Raw genomic sequence first — 15713 nt, 5'->3', positions numbered from 1 at the left:
GGGGTGCTCTGGTAATGACACCTCTCTTCTGCCTTCCTTCCCCCAGCTGCCCGGGAGCAGCAGATCCTGGAGAAACAGAAGAGAGCCAAGCTCCAGTACGAGAAGCAAATTGAGGAGCGCTGGCGGAAGCTGGAAGAGCAGCGGCAGCGAGAGGCGCAGAAGAGGGCTGCAGTGGAGGAGAAGAGGAAGCAGAAGCTCCGGGAGGAGGAGGTGAGGGCTGGGCCCCGGCCGGCTCCACAGTTCACGCGAGAACAGGAACAAAGAGGCAGATCCATTCAACTTAGCTGGGGAGTCTGGGCTTCCGGGACAGACATGAGGCTGGAGGACGGGCTGTGAGGGTGGAGGATGACATGACCTTGTATTCACTGCTGGGAAATCAAATAGTCTACCTTCCGATACAGACATGCTAGTCTGTTTATATTTTAATGCATGTTCTTGCTTTAATCAACCTGTCTCTCCAGTTATCTTTTAAAAAAGAAATGGAATGTAATTACCCCGACAAGAGTCCTTTATTACTAAACTCTGAAAATATATTTCGAAAGCATATTTGGGGTATAGATTTTCTTAACAAGTGTATTTTAAGGGTGTAATCATAGCCTTGTATTAGGTGATGATCATTTTTTATTTATAAAGGATAGTGACTCATCATTTATTTTTATTACCACTTGTAAAAGCATAAATGTATTACAAATTTTAATACATGATTAGTAAGCAAAAAGGTAAATATTTATTGTAAGTAATAATAGATGGGGATGATATTTGAATGAATTACCCTTGAATGAAGGATTTGTTTAATTTTTTTTGGTTTTTTAATTGTATTTTTTAAAATTCTTTTTTTAAATTGGAGTACAGTTGATTTACAATGTTGTGTTAGTTTCAGGTATACAGCAAAGTGATTCAGTTATACATATACATATATTCATTCTTTTTTAGTTTTTTTTCCTTTTTAAAAATCTTACTAAATTTATTTATTTTATTTTTTAACATCTTTATTGGAGTATAATTGCTTTACAATGTTCTGTTAGTTTCTGCTGTATAACAAAGTGTGACTCATCATTTAGTATGAACAATATAGATAGAGGTTTGTTAATCGCCAACACTATAAGATACAGAGATGTTGGTATAAATTCAGTATTTTTTAAATCTCTGAATTGTTATCACTGCCTTTACCCTTTTGTCTTTTTTTAATTAAAAAAAAAACACAAACATGCTCACATACACAGAATTAGACCCATCTTTGCCCACAGAGCACAGGCTTAAATGGCGGCTTCTTTGTTCCTCTTAGTGAATGGAGGCCTGAGCCAGGGTCTTAGCCACAGTCGCTGTTGCTCTCGCAGCCCGATCACTGTCTGCGTTTGTCAGCTCCTGGTGCAAATCCTAGCCCTCCCACTAAGCAGCTGGCAGCCAAGGCCAAGTCTCAGACCCTTCTAGCTCGGTCTCCTCCGCCCAAAACAGAGGTGGTCATAGGAGTTAAAAGAGGTGACTTCTGAAAGTGCCAGCAAAGCACCTAGCACAGAGTAGTCGCTCAGAAATGTTAGCTTCCCTTCAGTGACTTCAGCTGACCCTGCTGAAGCAAGGTCAAGAGAGAGCTACCCAGGAAAGATTATGGCACAGAGCGTAGAGACCAAGAGAAAAGCCACAGTGTGTTGGGGCTGTTTCAGTGATGGGGCGGATCTCTCCTTTCCCAGCCTGGGTATTTGTCGTGAGTGCTGGACTTGCCCCTTTTCTTCCCATCCTCCCTTCCTTGACTCACAGCTTCTCTCTTTTCTCCCTGCTCTCTCCATTTCCACTCCTGACCTCCTGTGGGATTGCTGATTGCAGGGGGAATGTGTGTCACTGCCGTTTCCAGGAAGGGGTGCTGTGAAGTCACGGGAGACGCTTCCTGAGCCTCTGCCACACCTGACAGTGTCACACGGGTACACCTTTGAGGGACCCATGTGACAGATGAGGGGATGTCATGCCAGGTGATTGGTCCTGATGCAGCTGACTCGTTAGTGGCTGTGCTTCGGACAATTTCCTGTTTGCTTTGTGTGCTCCCTTTCACCCCTGGTGTGGTGATGGTGGGGAGTGGGGCAGGCTGCCTGCCCGTGGTCAGCACAAACGCAGATCGAGCTTGTGCCCCTCTTCTCCCCACACACGGCAGGGCAGGGCTGAGAGCTGGGCCTCCCATGGGTGTAGAGCAACCGGAGGAAGCAGTGGGCTCCCTCCACCACCTGCTCCTGCCCTCTGAGCCCCCGGAGACCCAGGTGGAGCTTAGGGACTCTCCCCATGCAGGCTGGCCTGTTTATCACCTCATCACCAGTGCTCTGCTGGTGCAGAGGTCCGATTGGCATTCTCATGGGTGATCTTTGGAGAGGGCAGATAGGTCTCTGCTGCGGGAGCCCCTTCCAAAGGAGAGCCTTTGCATTTGCCCCATGGTTCGCTGGAGATCTTTGGGAGGGCTGCTGCCTGCTTGGCACATGGCTGTGGAGACTTTCCATCCTCTTCTCAGTGCCAGATTTAAGTCCTTTTTGTCAGGGCCTGTCTCTGTCAACCAGGGAGAAACCTCCGCAGGAAGATGGTTCGTTCCATTTTGCTTCTGTAGCTTGTTGGAAAGTGTTTGCGTTGCCCACAAACTCCTGCCTCTCTGGGTCTGATATTAGGAGCCCATAAGAGGCCTGTTGACTCCTCACACCACCACCCCCTGAGCCCTGCCCTGCCCTGTTTCCATGATGTCGCTCTTGGTAACGCCCCACGTCTGTGTGGGTGAGCCCCAGACTCGGCCTGGAGGCCTCCGCTCCACCAACACAGACGTGGGCATCACAGCCGGCCTAGCTCCCAGAGGTGTCGAGGGCTGGAAGCTGGTCAGGCCTGTCCTTGGGAAGGGGGAGTCCAGTGTCCACTTGACACTCTGACCTTGAGCTCGTTTTCTCGCTGGAGGCCCGCCTTCTCCCACAGGTGGGTTCTTCCAATCTTCACATGCCACACAGCTCCCAAGAATCAAGCTTCTGGAACAAGCTTTTGTCATCTGCCTGGGTTAAGGCTGACAGCACAATGCGCTCACCCCTTCTCCACTCAGGGAAGTATAGCTTCACGACTAGGGGCCCTGGAAAATGGTATTTGGTGAAGCCACCTCCACGTTCCTCATGCAAAACAGAAAACCAGGAAAGACCTCTTTCAAAGAGCACCCTCATCTCTGTAAGTTACTTGAACACATCACAACTTCTCATATTCTTCTTGCTTGATACCTAACAAAACCCACCAGGCTGAGTGTAAAAATGAGAACTTTCTGAACTCAACTAAGCAAAAACTTCACTAAGCTGAGAGCTGACTGCTCTCAGAGGGCATTGGCTGGCATGGGGCATGGTGATTACGTGGCTTTCTGGCCAGATGTGGACGTCTGTTTGCAGGGAGAAGGGCCCTCCACGGAGCCCTACCTAGGACCATTCGGGGGCTTGTCCCCATGCTGTCATCCCCAGAGCACATGTAGTAAGGGCAGTGGAAAAGGCACAGTCAGCCCTCCACTCCTGCCTGAGACAGTTGTCTGGGTAACAGTGGCCAGGCCAGGCCCTGCTGGAGGCCCTTCATACTGCTCGGCCAGCTCAGTGCATCACCTTGGTCATGGATCTCCTCTAAGTTCATCCAGGCAGGTCTAGGGCCAGAGCTCAAGGGGTCAAGGGTGAGTTGCCCTCATTCCTTCCTTCCACTAAGCCCCACCCAAAAGAGGACATTCTAGGGACAATAATCTGCGTTGCCCTTTCCCCATCCTCTGTTGATCATCAGATGATCCTCAGGAGAGCCAGAACTTGGCAGGAATTGCAGTATGCAGTATGCAGCTGTGATATTTATTAATACCGTTCTTCTGATGTGATTGAACTTTCTCGCACGCGTTCTCTCACGCTCAGCCTTGCCTCTAACCAGCGGTTCTCAGCACCATCCCAGCGCCAGCAGCACCTGCATCTCCTGGGAACTTACGAGGAATGCATTGTCAGCACATTCACCTCAGACCCGCTGACTCAGAAACTCTGGGGGCGGGGCTCAGCAACTGGTGATTTAACAAACCCTCCAGGTGATTCTGATGCAGACTCACTCACATTTGAGAACCACAGCTCTAAACTGCCATGTTAGCAATCCTCCTCTTCAAACTTGGATTCAGTTAGCATTGGTTAAGGACTTACTATGCTACTTGTTATAGGTAATATCATACCCATTTTATAGACAAGGGAACCGATGCCCAAGGATGACATTAAACGATTAACTCAGGGTCATGGGACTAAGTAGCAGGCAGAAGTGAGATTTGAATTCATATCTGCTGATTCCAAACTAGGATTCTTTGCATTCCATCACATGAAGGAACAGAAAGATACACACACATGCTAGGTAATACGGGACTATATGGGACTAACCTCTAATAAGAGTGAAGTGAACCAGTTTTGGTTTTGACATGTTTGAAACATCCTATTCTGACAGCTTGGGTTTTATAAGTTCCCTTACCGTAGAGCTTGGTTACCACCTATTTTTAATCATCTCTCCAAAAGTGGGTGACACAGAGTGACTGTGTCTTTTCTCAGGGATAGTGTCATTTTCATAAGTTTATGTACAGTTCAAAGGAATAAATCTCTAATGGTAGAATTTGGAGCAGCTCAGTGGGTTGGGGGTAGATGACAGAGGTATTTTTTCTAAAGGTAACCGAAAGGCTCAGGAGTAGGTCTGGCTTTGGATGAACCTTCCCTTAAAATTATGCCCCTACATACGGTTGGCCATGACTCTTGGTGTTCTTTGTTCTCATTGTCTCCTAGTAGATGAAGGACTTATTTTATATATAAATTTATTTTTTATTTATTTATTTTTGGCTGCATTGGGTCTTCGTTGCTGTGAGCGGGCTTCCTCTAGTTGTGGCAAGCCGGGGCTACACTTCATTGTGGTGCGTGGGCTTCTCATTGCAGTGGCTTCTCTTGTTGCGTGCAGAGCACGGGCTCTAGGCACACGGGCTTCAGTAGCTGTGACACGTGGGCTCAGTAGTTGTGGCTCGCGGGCTCTAGAGCACAGACTCAGTAGTTGTGGCGCACAGGCTTAGTTGCTCTGTGGCATGTGGGATCTTCCTGGACCAGGGCTCGAACCCATGTCCCCTGCGTTGACAGGCAGATTCTTTTTTTTTTTTTTGCAGTACACGGGCCTCTCACTGTTGTGGCCTCTCCTGTTGCGGAGCACAGGCTCCGGACGCGCAGGCTCAGCGGCCATGCCTTATGGGCCCAGCCGCTCCACGGCATGTGGGGTCTTCCTGGACCGGGGCACGAACCCGTGTCCCCTGCATCGGCAGGCAGACTCTCAACCACTGCGCCACCAGGGAAGCCCAAGGACTGTCATGTGAGATCTTTCTGGCATGTAGGCAATCTCCCATAACCCACTCAATACTAAATCCACTCTGAGGTGAAAGATTTCAACACTTAAATTAGGTCATTGGTGGGAGGGAGGGGATATGGGGATATATGTATACGTATAGCTGATTCACTTTGTTGTACAGCAGAAGCTAATGCAACATTGTTAAGCAATTATACTCCAATAAAGATATAAAAAAATCAGGTCATTGGTTAAATAATTGATGTTAAATCCATATAAAGGAACACTATTGAGCCCCAGTCTTGAGTGATCAGACTTCAGTCCTCAAATAGTCAAGAAGCTCTAGTGCCTCCAAGCCCTCATCTTTTCTCAGACAAACCGCTGAGGCTGGCTGTCAGAATTTAATGGGCCAGGGTCTTGAGAACAGGATTCTGCCAGGAAATGCACACTCATGATTGCAGAGTCTCAGCCAAAAACTAGAGCGCAGTTAATAGCAAATACAAATCTGAGACTTACAGGAGGAAAGAAATCCCCTTTCTGCTCACAGGTCCCTGGAGAAGCTGTCTTTTAGCAAAGTGCTATTCAGAGGAAAAATTATGCAGAGGAGGCTGAGATGTGGAGAATGCTCATCTCATCCCTCTGGTATGGACAAAAGGGATAGATCCAGGCACCTCCTAAGTGACCTTTCTGTGTTTCTAGTGAGTGAAATAAAGGAGCCTTTCCCCGATCCTTAAGTCACGGTCACTCATTTGGTGCTGCCCTAAATTAATTTTGCTTGCTTGTTTATTTAAGCCATGAGAAAATAGTATCTTGTTGTTTTGAAGTTGGACTAGGATTAGCCCAGTTCCTGGAGCACCTCAGGGTGGGGTTTTATGAGGGTGAAAAGGTGTCCGTGTAACCACTTACCCTGTGGGCCTTCTCCAGTGGAGGCAGGGAGTGGATTTGGTATTTGCAGTGTCATTGCAGTGCCAGGGAAAGACTTGCCAGCAGTCAGGCCCAACTTTATGAAAAGAACAATTTGGTAAATACAGGGGAGTGCTTTTGATAAATGCTCTGTTAGGAGAGAAGCCTGGTTGTTTTTCTCTTCTGGCTAAAAACTGTTTAGTTCTTCCTCCCTCCCCGCCCCCGCCCGCCGCGTCTAGCTCTGAGAATGCATAGATGCTTGATTTTGTGGACAGAAGTTTCTCTACTTTTGTCTCTTGAATTTTGAAATATGCAGTATTATCCCCAGATACTACGTAGCAGAAAAGTGTTATAATGTAGAGAACAATTAATTCCCCTTTAAGAAGTTCTAAGAGGAAAATGGGACTTTGCAAAATGGACTTCAGGGCTTCCCTGGTGGTGCAGTGGTTGAGAGTCCGCCTGCCGATGCAGGGGACACGGGTTCGTGCCCCAGTCTGGGAGGATCCCACGTGCCGCGGAGCGGCTGGGCCCGTGAGCCATGGCCGCTGGGCCTGTGCGTCCGGAGCCTGTGCTCTACAACGGGAGAGGCCACAACAGTGAGAGGCCCGCGTACCACAAAAAACAAACAAACAAACAAACAAACAAACAAAAAATGGACTTCAAAGTCATGGTGTATCCCCCCAAAAAGTTATGCTTAAGGCTATTAAAATTCAAATTATATTTCAGTTTACTCAAATCATAGTCCTTGATGCTTGTCAACAAGAGAGGATGCAGTTGGTTCTAGAACAAAATTCCAGTTCTACTGGATGGGACAGGCCTCAAGGAGTTAATGCTTGTCTGGCATTATTCTTAAACAAATCAAGGCCTGGCTGCAGCAGCAGCCTCTCCCCTGGGAGAGAAGAGGTGCTGGGGCTGGGAGCCAGCACTAGCCGCCTTGTTTACTCTCCGCCCACTAAGAAGGCGCTGGCGTGGTGGGGAGAGCACAAGTGCCTGGGTTTTGGATGCTAAGCAGAGAGCCCTGTCTGGTGACTCATCCCCTGCGCGGAGGTGCAGCAGTGCCGCGGGGCTGGGTGGTTAATCTTGCTCTCTCTTGCGTGAACTGGGCAGGAGCGGCTGGAGGCGATGATGCGCAGGTCCCTGGAGCGCACGCAGCAGCTGGAGCTGAAGAAGAAGTGCTCGTGGGGAGCATCACTGGCCGCGGCGCCCGGAGGACGCGATGGTGAGTGAAGGTCTGTCCCTGCATCGCAGGGCCCGGTGAGGAGATCTTGGGGCAGGAGGGAGATCACGGGCAGACTGGCACCGGCAGGATCTGGGGGATGCTTTGTACCGATCTGCAGGTACCTTTTTTGGATGTGATGTTTAAAGCTGCCAAGCTTCCTGTGTATGCATTTCTTGCAAAGGGGATCTGTTCATTCTTCTTGCTCACAAACAGCAGTTGATACAGTAACTGGGCTTTGAGGTAAAACAAAAGAAAAACAAAGAAAATGAATGTAGAGCCTGGTTAACCGGATCCACCTAGCAAGCCCAGAGGTAACCTAATTTCAGGGAAGGTCAGTGACAATAGGCTCAGTCATGGCTGCAGCATGACGGGGAAAGGCTGAGCAGCAGTAACCCCCTAAAAGGGGCTGGGGTTCTTCCCTCCACATTATTTATTTTTGTTGCTCTTTCAGTTTTGTTTTAAGGTGACTTATTTATTTCATTATCCAGTTCATACTCATCTTTAAATTTTCAAATGTTTAATGTATGGATTGTTACTAGTCCCTGGGTGGTTTTGCCCTCTTTTTAGTGTCTTTTCTGTGTCTGCCATTCTGTTATGCAGGAGCTGTATACCAGCTCTTTCTGAGAGCAAATGGGTTTACATGAGTGGTACAGTTTCTTGACTTTGCTGTATTGTGCTTTTAATCTTTTGTCAGTGACTATACTTTTCTTTTCTTTTCTTTTTTTTTTTGAGACGTCAACAACCCCTCTCAGTTACTTTTTCTAATTTCCTAATAGAAACTAGAGTCAACCAGAAATTGGGACTTTTTTCTTTTACCTGTCTTTGCTCTGATTTTTGTTTTTTGCTGTGTAGGTGAATCAGGAAATACCCCACCCCCTCCTCTAGGTTTAGCAGCCAGCACCCTCCCTCCGGACCCAGGGACCACTGCCGCCGCTGCTGAGTCCACCAACGGTATATCTGAGCATCACTGTGCCATGGCATTTTGTGATGACTGTCCCGGTCACCCTCCTCCATCACTGTGTCTGTCTCAAGCACTTTTACAATTGATTTCTTAGTCTGACCCCTTAGAACTTTTTTCGAGAAAGTGAATGACATGCCCATATTTCTTTGTTCGTCATCGTGGAGCGTGCATGCCTTACATCCTAGTACCCTGGAGACATTTCATCCTTAGCTCACTAACTTCTGCCTTGAAAATCTTGTCAGTGTTTGACTTCTGTGCATTTAGATCTTCAACGCTCTCATGTATTATTGGTTTTTAGGCATTAAGTAGTAGGGTATTTCAATCACTTCTGGCTACCAGAACCTATAATTACACGGAGTTTTGGGTATTAATGTGATGGATTCCTGGAGAGGTGTTTGAGTTTACCAGTACTAACACTGTGAATCCAAACAAGGAGATAAATTGGTTTTGTTCTTGATTTCCTCTCTCTAATAGGCTCTCTGTTTTGTATACAGGCCTGCGAAATTCTTAGGGTCTAGGTCAAGAATAGAACTAGCAAAACCTTGCTCCCATTTAATAGGGACTTTAGAAGTTCAACTCATCTTTGACTGGTAAAGAAAAAACAAGATGTAAAAGGGATACAATATTTCCCAGCCACCCAGAAGGTCAAATTATAGCAGTAGGAATAAATGTCCTTGGTCTCCAGCATTTCTTTGACAAAGAATAATTTTTATTGGTGTTGTTGAGTAGCAGAGACTTTGCCGCCTGGGCCACGTTCACTGTCATATGGGCACTGGCCTTTCCCCAACAGAGAGGGGCAGGTAGAGTTGATAATGACACCTTGGGAATCGTACCCAGGGCCCTGGGACAGGGTGAGGTGAGTGTGGTACTCGACTGGAGCACTTAGTTTAAGGGATTGGCAGAAATCTCAGTAATCAAGATAAAAGAATATTTTAATCAAAATTAATGAAGAACAATCTATGATGAACAAAATATCGAATTTGCAAAGACCAGTAGCATGCTGAGCCATATCGGAGCCTGAGGCAAAAGGGGAAATGTGTACCCCTAGAGATATGGTTTTATGTAATTTCTAATGGTTATTTTTCCCAGAACATTAAAATACTCAGACTGAAACATTGAAAAGTAGGTATGTGAAAACTCATACCATTTTAAGTTTAAATATTTTATTTATACCCAAACAGACTGTATAATAATTTTACTTCAGTCTAAGTTATTTAAAAATTATTTAGGGTCGTCACTTGGTCAGGAGAAATTGTCAAACATGACACTTCTCTCATTTGAAAACAAGATGAGTAGAAGAGTAGGTTTTGAAAATATTGTTGATGAGTTTGCTTCCTTTAGAGCTGGGACCACACATCTTTCCTTTTGCCTCAAGCTCGGTTATGGCTTGTCTGGCACTGTCAGCACCTCTCAGGTTGCTGCAGTCGTTTCATTTAGAAGCCCATCTGAAATAACGGTGGGAAATTAAGAGTACCAAACCCAGGACCACATTTTAAAATCCTAACCATAAACAGTCATAGCCTTTGAGAAAGGGCATTGTGACCCCATCTCTTGATAAAAGGAAGAAACCAACTGCTACAGGTTGTTCTGCTTTAAATACAGCTCCTTGCTTTACAAATTACTTCTCTCTGCAACCTGAGCTCTAGATAACCTCAGAAAAAGTCCGGTTTTAGCTCACCCAGTCTCAGTCAGATCGTAGAACATTTTGCAGTGGTGCTTTGTCTCTGGGTCCAGGTTGGTTTTGTTTATGTGTGGTCTGAATTTACTTAAAAGTCCCTGGACACAAGGAAAGGGTTGGCTGGTGGGATTAGCATGGCTTTAGTTGAACAGTTGAGTGAGGCTGAACATTTGGAATCAAAGAGAAACACAAAGTTGAGCAATAGAAGAGAAGAACTTGCTTCAGATGGATGGCTGCTGTGGCCCGGGCATTCCCAGACATGCCAAGTGGAGGGCAGGGAGCTGGAAGCAGTGTGCTGTGCCACGGTGGTTTTGGAGGCGTGTGGATGAGGACAGGAAGAACACTTTGGGAAATGTGTTTCTTAGTCTAGAGTGGTGTGAATACCAATGTCTTTAATGCATTTCTCTGCAGCATGTGACAAACTTTCAACATCAACCATGAATTTGCCAAAGCAGACGGAGCCTCCCATGAGTAAGCGCCTGTCTTCATCCACCGCGACAATGTCCTATTCCCCAGACCGAGGCAAGTGAACGTGTAGACCTGGTCTCTCCAGTTTTCTTCTTTCTAGTGTGAGCGTGTTAACGTCGGTCTTTGGGAGAGCCCCTCTTGAGCCTTCTGCAAATAGCCCCATTCTCCTAGCCTTGCGATCTGTGTGTGGGAGCCCCAGGGCCTCACTAATGGGACTTTGGAAAGTGGCAATGCGCTCTTCACAACCAGGTCATTGTTGAATAGGGACAGGAGTTAATGCTATGCTCCCAGTCTGAAAGAGACTTCCATTTTCCACAGTGCATGTAGACGTTATCCTGGCCTGGGGTTAATTGACCAGTGGGCAGATGTGACTGTTAAAAAAGTAACTGCCCAGTTATTGGTGCGATATTGTCGATTAGCCAGAAACAGCGGGATTGTTGAGGCAGAGGTACGTGGGAGACTTAGATGTGTGAAAAAAATGGGGTTCTGCTCTTGTCTGTGGTTTGTAAGCCTGCCCGTTTCTCTTTTGAAAACAGAAGTTCAGAACTAATATGAAATCTTTAAAAGGGCAAAAGGATGGATGGCCTTTTCTGGCGCTCTGTTTTGAGGTGAGAGATGGTATGTATAGGACGGGTGCCAGTTCCAGAAACTGAACAGATATAAAATCACCCGTGTTCTAATGGAGGCTCAGAGAAGGCACTAAAAGTCTGAATTGCTACCTTTCAGAGTTTGTAGGTTAAGGAAGGGAGGGAAGCTCTCCATGCATTAAATGCATATCTTAAAGCATCACTGAAGAAGTGTCAGGTGCCAGTGGAGTATTTAACACATCGAGTCATCACCAGGGGGCGAGCAGGAGGATGTTTGTGACTCTGAAGAGGCCAGTGTGCGTTCCTGGTCTTTTTCCACTGGCTTTGACCTTGCACCTCCAGCACAGAGGTCTGTCATGTGTGTCAGAGACCCCATAAGTGTCAGTGTTGACGCTCTGTGATGCAGTTCATGGGTAAGCGCTGGAAACCTTGAATTAACTAGGAGCTGGATGAGAAAACATCTGCATGCTTTTAATTCTGTATAGCTGTTCCATTTGTGAGTCTATCCCATAGGTTTTCATTAATTCATATGGTTACAAGTTGATGTTAAATTCATATTTGCATTGATTAATGTGTAAAGATAATCAGTATGTTATTATATATTGTTGGCAACTGAATTATCTGCTTGTGGATTATTAATTGAAAATTTGAAATTCCCAAGCCATTTACTGGCTAGTGGATACCCAAAGAAGACGAAGTCATTGAAAAGTTAATCCATTATCATATAATATGTTCCGAAACCATCCAAGTAACATTTCAGTCACTGAATTTTAGATTATGGATACTACTACTTCCATTAAAGCTGATAATTAGTTGGCTTTTTTTAATGTTTCTTATTTAATTTTTGCCCTTACTTGCGTGGGAAAAGTATGAAAGGATGCATATTTCTACATTAACAAAATCAGTGTGTTATGAAATATTTCCTAACAGAGGGCCTAAAACAAGTGTTTTGTAGGAGTAATCTTTTTTTCCAATGTTAGATCTACTTGGTGAGTAAATGGTTTCTTGAGTCCATATGACATCTTGGAATATGGGCTAATTCTCTTCGGGTGATACAGGTGATACTCTAATTCCGTAATAGCATGTTGAATGAATTCTGGCACCCCAAGAGAAGTAACACACTCTCCCAAGCTCTAAATGACACAGCGTCTGTTTTCTTTTACTATGACAAGCTCCGAAGCCATCCTTTGCTACAATATTTTTTCTTTCCACATTCGTTCTGCCACCCAAAAGTTGATTTGCATCATGCACTGTGTTGTTTTAGGCATTTTATTTTGTTTTGTTTTAATTTTGCTTTTTAAAATTTTCATTTGATTCCGTCCCTCAGCTCATCGCACGCACCTTAGTCCCATGGAAACCTTTCTTGTTATGCGACTGTTGACACCCACACAGGCTTCTTTAGCCAGAAGCAGAAGTGCACTCATGCTCTCTGAGCAGGCCAGTCACTCAGGTAAAAGAGGCCAAGCTGGTGACACTGAGGGAAATGCCCCAAATGGTATTGGTTGGCCTTTGAGTTATTCCTGAATTTTTGTATCTTGCTTCACATTTGTTGGCTTCATGAAATGTCTTCTATGGTTAATAACTTTTTCTACCCACCAGTGTTTTATTGTTGCTATATTTCTTTTCTTTGAAGTGTCACAGAGGTGAGTAAATTATTTTATGAGTGAGGGCGTGTGGATTAGGGGAAAAAAATCCATCTCATGAGTTATGGCGGTTAGTAGACTTTTTAAAATAGACGGTTTGGTAAAATAGCCTATAAACTGCAATCTCAGAAGTCCCATAATCAGCTCTACCGCTCACTAGCTGTTACCACTTTGGGTGAGTTAATTACCCTCTCTAAGCCTCAGTTTCCTCATCTCTAAAGTGGAGTTATTTTAAATTGTCATGAGGATTAAATGAGATAGCACAATGATGGACACAGTCAGAACAGGTATCTAGAGCCTCACTACTCAAGGGGTGGTCCATGGACCAACAGCATTGGTATTACCTGGGAGCATATAGGAGGGTGAACTCTCAGGCCCCGCCAGACCTGCACACTGAAGTCCAAGAAACAGTGGGCCACACCGTCAAAGCCCTTCCTTGACCAAAGCAGATCAAACCATCATGGCAAGTTTAATGGGGACTAAAAAAAAAAAAAAAAATTAATGCGCACTAGTGTTCCCTGTGAGTTTTGCAAGTGAGTAATGCCGTGTCCACATTAGGGCATGTCTGGTCTCTGTGTCAGTTCCCAAGATATAGTGTATTCAGTGAGATAACATATAAATGACATATTGTCCTCTACCTAGTTCTATCTGTTTCCAAGTAGTTGTGCTGTTTCTGCAGAGAATATATACAAATGGCCAATAAGCACATGACAAGATGCTGAACATCCTTAGTCATTAGGGAAATGCAAATCAAAACCATAATGAGATACTACTTCCCACTACTAGGATGGCTAAAATTCAAAGAAAAAAGGATAATACAGTTGACTCTTGAACAATTTAGGGGTTGGGGGTACCAGCCCGCCTCAGTCAAAAATCTGCCTTTAACTTTATAATCAGCCCTCTGTATACTTGGTTCCCTATCCGCAGATTCAACCAGCCACAAATAGTACCGTAGTATTTACTATTGAATAAAATCTGCGTGTAAGTGGACCCATGCAGTTCAAACCTGTGTTGTTCAAGAGTCAACTGTAATATGTATTGGTGAGGATGTGGGAGAAATTGTAACCTTTATACACTGCTGGTGGGAATGTAAAATGTGCAGCTGCTTTGGAAAGCAGTCTGACAGGTTTTTCAAAATGTTGGTTACCACATGAACCAGCAATTCTACTCTTTGGTATAGAGTCAAGGAAATTGAAAACATACACAATGAAGTGTACAAGTATTCTCAGCAGCATTATTTAGATTAGCCACAATGTGGAAACAACCCAGATATCCAACAACAGATGAATGGATAAACAAAATGTGTTTATCCATAAAGTGGAATATTATTCAGCTATAAAAAAGAATGAATTACTGATACATGCTACACGATGAACCTTGAAAACATGTTCAGTGAAAGAAGCCAGGCAGAAAATGCCACAAGTTTTATGATTCCATTTTAATGAAATGTCTGGAATAGACAAATCCAGAGAGACAGTAAATAGGTGGTTACTAGGGACCAGGGGAGGGGGAAGAGGAGTGAGTGCCTAATGGGCTCAGGGTTTCTTTTGTTGAAAATGTTCTGGAATTAGACTGTAGTTATGGTTGCACAGCCTTGTAAATATGCTAAAACCCACTAAACTGTACACCTTTATGGTATATGAATTCTATCTCAAACAAATGAACACAAAATTCCTGGGAAGTAGGAAGTATCCCCATCTTGAGAAGGAGAAATGTGTCAGGAGGACCACTCCCAGGCTCGATGATTCTCTAGGAGGGCTCAGAGCTATGATTTATTACAGCGAAAAGCTACAGAGCAAAATCAGTGAAGGGAAAGGGTACATGGAACCAAGTCCAGGGAAGACCGGGCACAGGCTCGCGGCGTCCGCTCCCAGTGGAGTCACGCAGGACACGTTCCCCCAGCAATGAATTAGTACATGGATGAAGTGTTGCCAACCACAGAAGCCCATTAGAGACTCAGTGCCCAGAGTTTTTAGTGGGGACTGGTCACGTGGGCACCCCCTGCCAGGCACGTACCCAAATTCCAAACTCAGAAGGAGAGCAGGTGTTCAGCGTAAGTCATGCTGTTTGTACAAACAGGTTAGGCACAGCAAGCCAGTCTTACCAGTTAACTGTGGGAACTCTGCCCAAATCCAAGTTCCCCAATGCCGGGGCCAGCGTGCTAAGCAGGCCTTTCCAGGGAAAGCCTGCAGTTAGGCCTGCTGTGTTTTTTCTGTTCTTCTCTGCACAGTTCACCCCCTTGGTCCTTGGCCACGGTGTCTTTACAGCAGAATTATTATCAATAGGAGCTCGTATAGCAGGCTGAGGCCAACCTACCGTGTGGATCTCACTTATGCCATGTAGGGGTGCTGGACTTAGACAGTTAAGACACAGACCAGTCACCATCAAGGTCTGTCTTAGAAAGCCAGCTGGCTTCCTCTGTAAGTTTCCGTATGAACCTCTTCTACCTGGCCTGAGGCATCAATTCAGGCCCAGCCAGCGCTGGGCAGTAAGATGAAGCTGACCCAGAGCCATCCAGGGCTGAGGCAGTGTCGTGATGGTACAAGTACAGTCCCCGAGAGCACACGTGTCCCCTGGAAACAGAGTTTATGATGTTCGGGCACCCCACGCAGGACGTGCGTTGGGCAGGCAGTCCAGGCTCACAGGGCCCCCAGCTCTCAGTCCTTGCTTTCAGAGGCACTGCCTGAGGTGGTCCATTCCAGACAGTTCTGCGAGCAACACTGGCTTCATCTCCGGCCAAGCGTGGACTGCGTGTGGAGGTGTTGAGCGGGGACTGCGCAGGAGCTGGCCTGCCCCTGCTCTCTCACGGTCACACTGTCACCTGCAATCCGTGTGAATCTGAAGCTCGCTGGCAGCAGCTTGCAAAGGCAGTGTGGTTTTCCTTCAGCAAGAGGGGAGAGTTCCCAGAAACAGTTCTGGAAGAGAAAGATCGTGA

At 45.7% G+C, this 15713-nt stretch overlaps 1 protein-coding gene across 1 annotated transcript in view; it reads left to right on the top strand.

Moving 5' to 3' along the window:
- Nucleotides 1-15713, top strand: part of MAP7D2 (MAP7 domain containing 2) — a 109931-nt gene that overhangs the window by 54751 nt on the left and 39467 nt on the right. Inside the window, exons 3-6 of the mRNA XM_082609985.1 lie at nucleotides 47-210; nucleotides 7330-7441; nucleotides 10492-10602; nucleotides 12463-12585. Of these exons, the coding sequence (XP_082466111.1) occupies nucleotides 47-210; nucleotides 7330-7441; nucleotides 10492-10602; nucleotides 12463-12585 (510 nt within the window). The remainder of the gene's footprint in view (nucleotides 1-46; nucleotides 211-7329; nucleotides 7442-10491; nucleotides 10603-12462; nucleotides 12586-15713) is intronic.

Source organism: Mesoplodon mirus (genome assembly GCF_964341445.2).
Source record: "Mesoplodon mirus genome assembly, chromosome: X".
In the NCBI taxonomy this organism is placed as follows: Eukaryota; Metazoa; Chordata; class Mammalia; order Artiodactyla; family Ziphiidae; genus Mesoplodon; species Mesoplodon mirus.
Note: the sequence above shows the minus strand (reverse complement) of the source record. Positions and strands in the feature narration are given on the sequence as shown.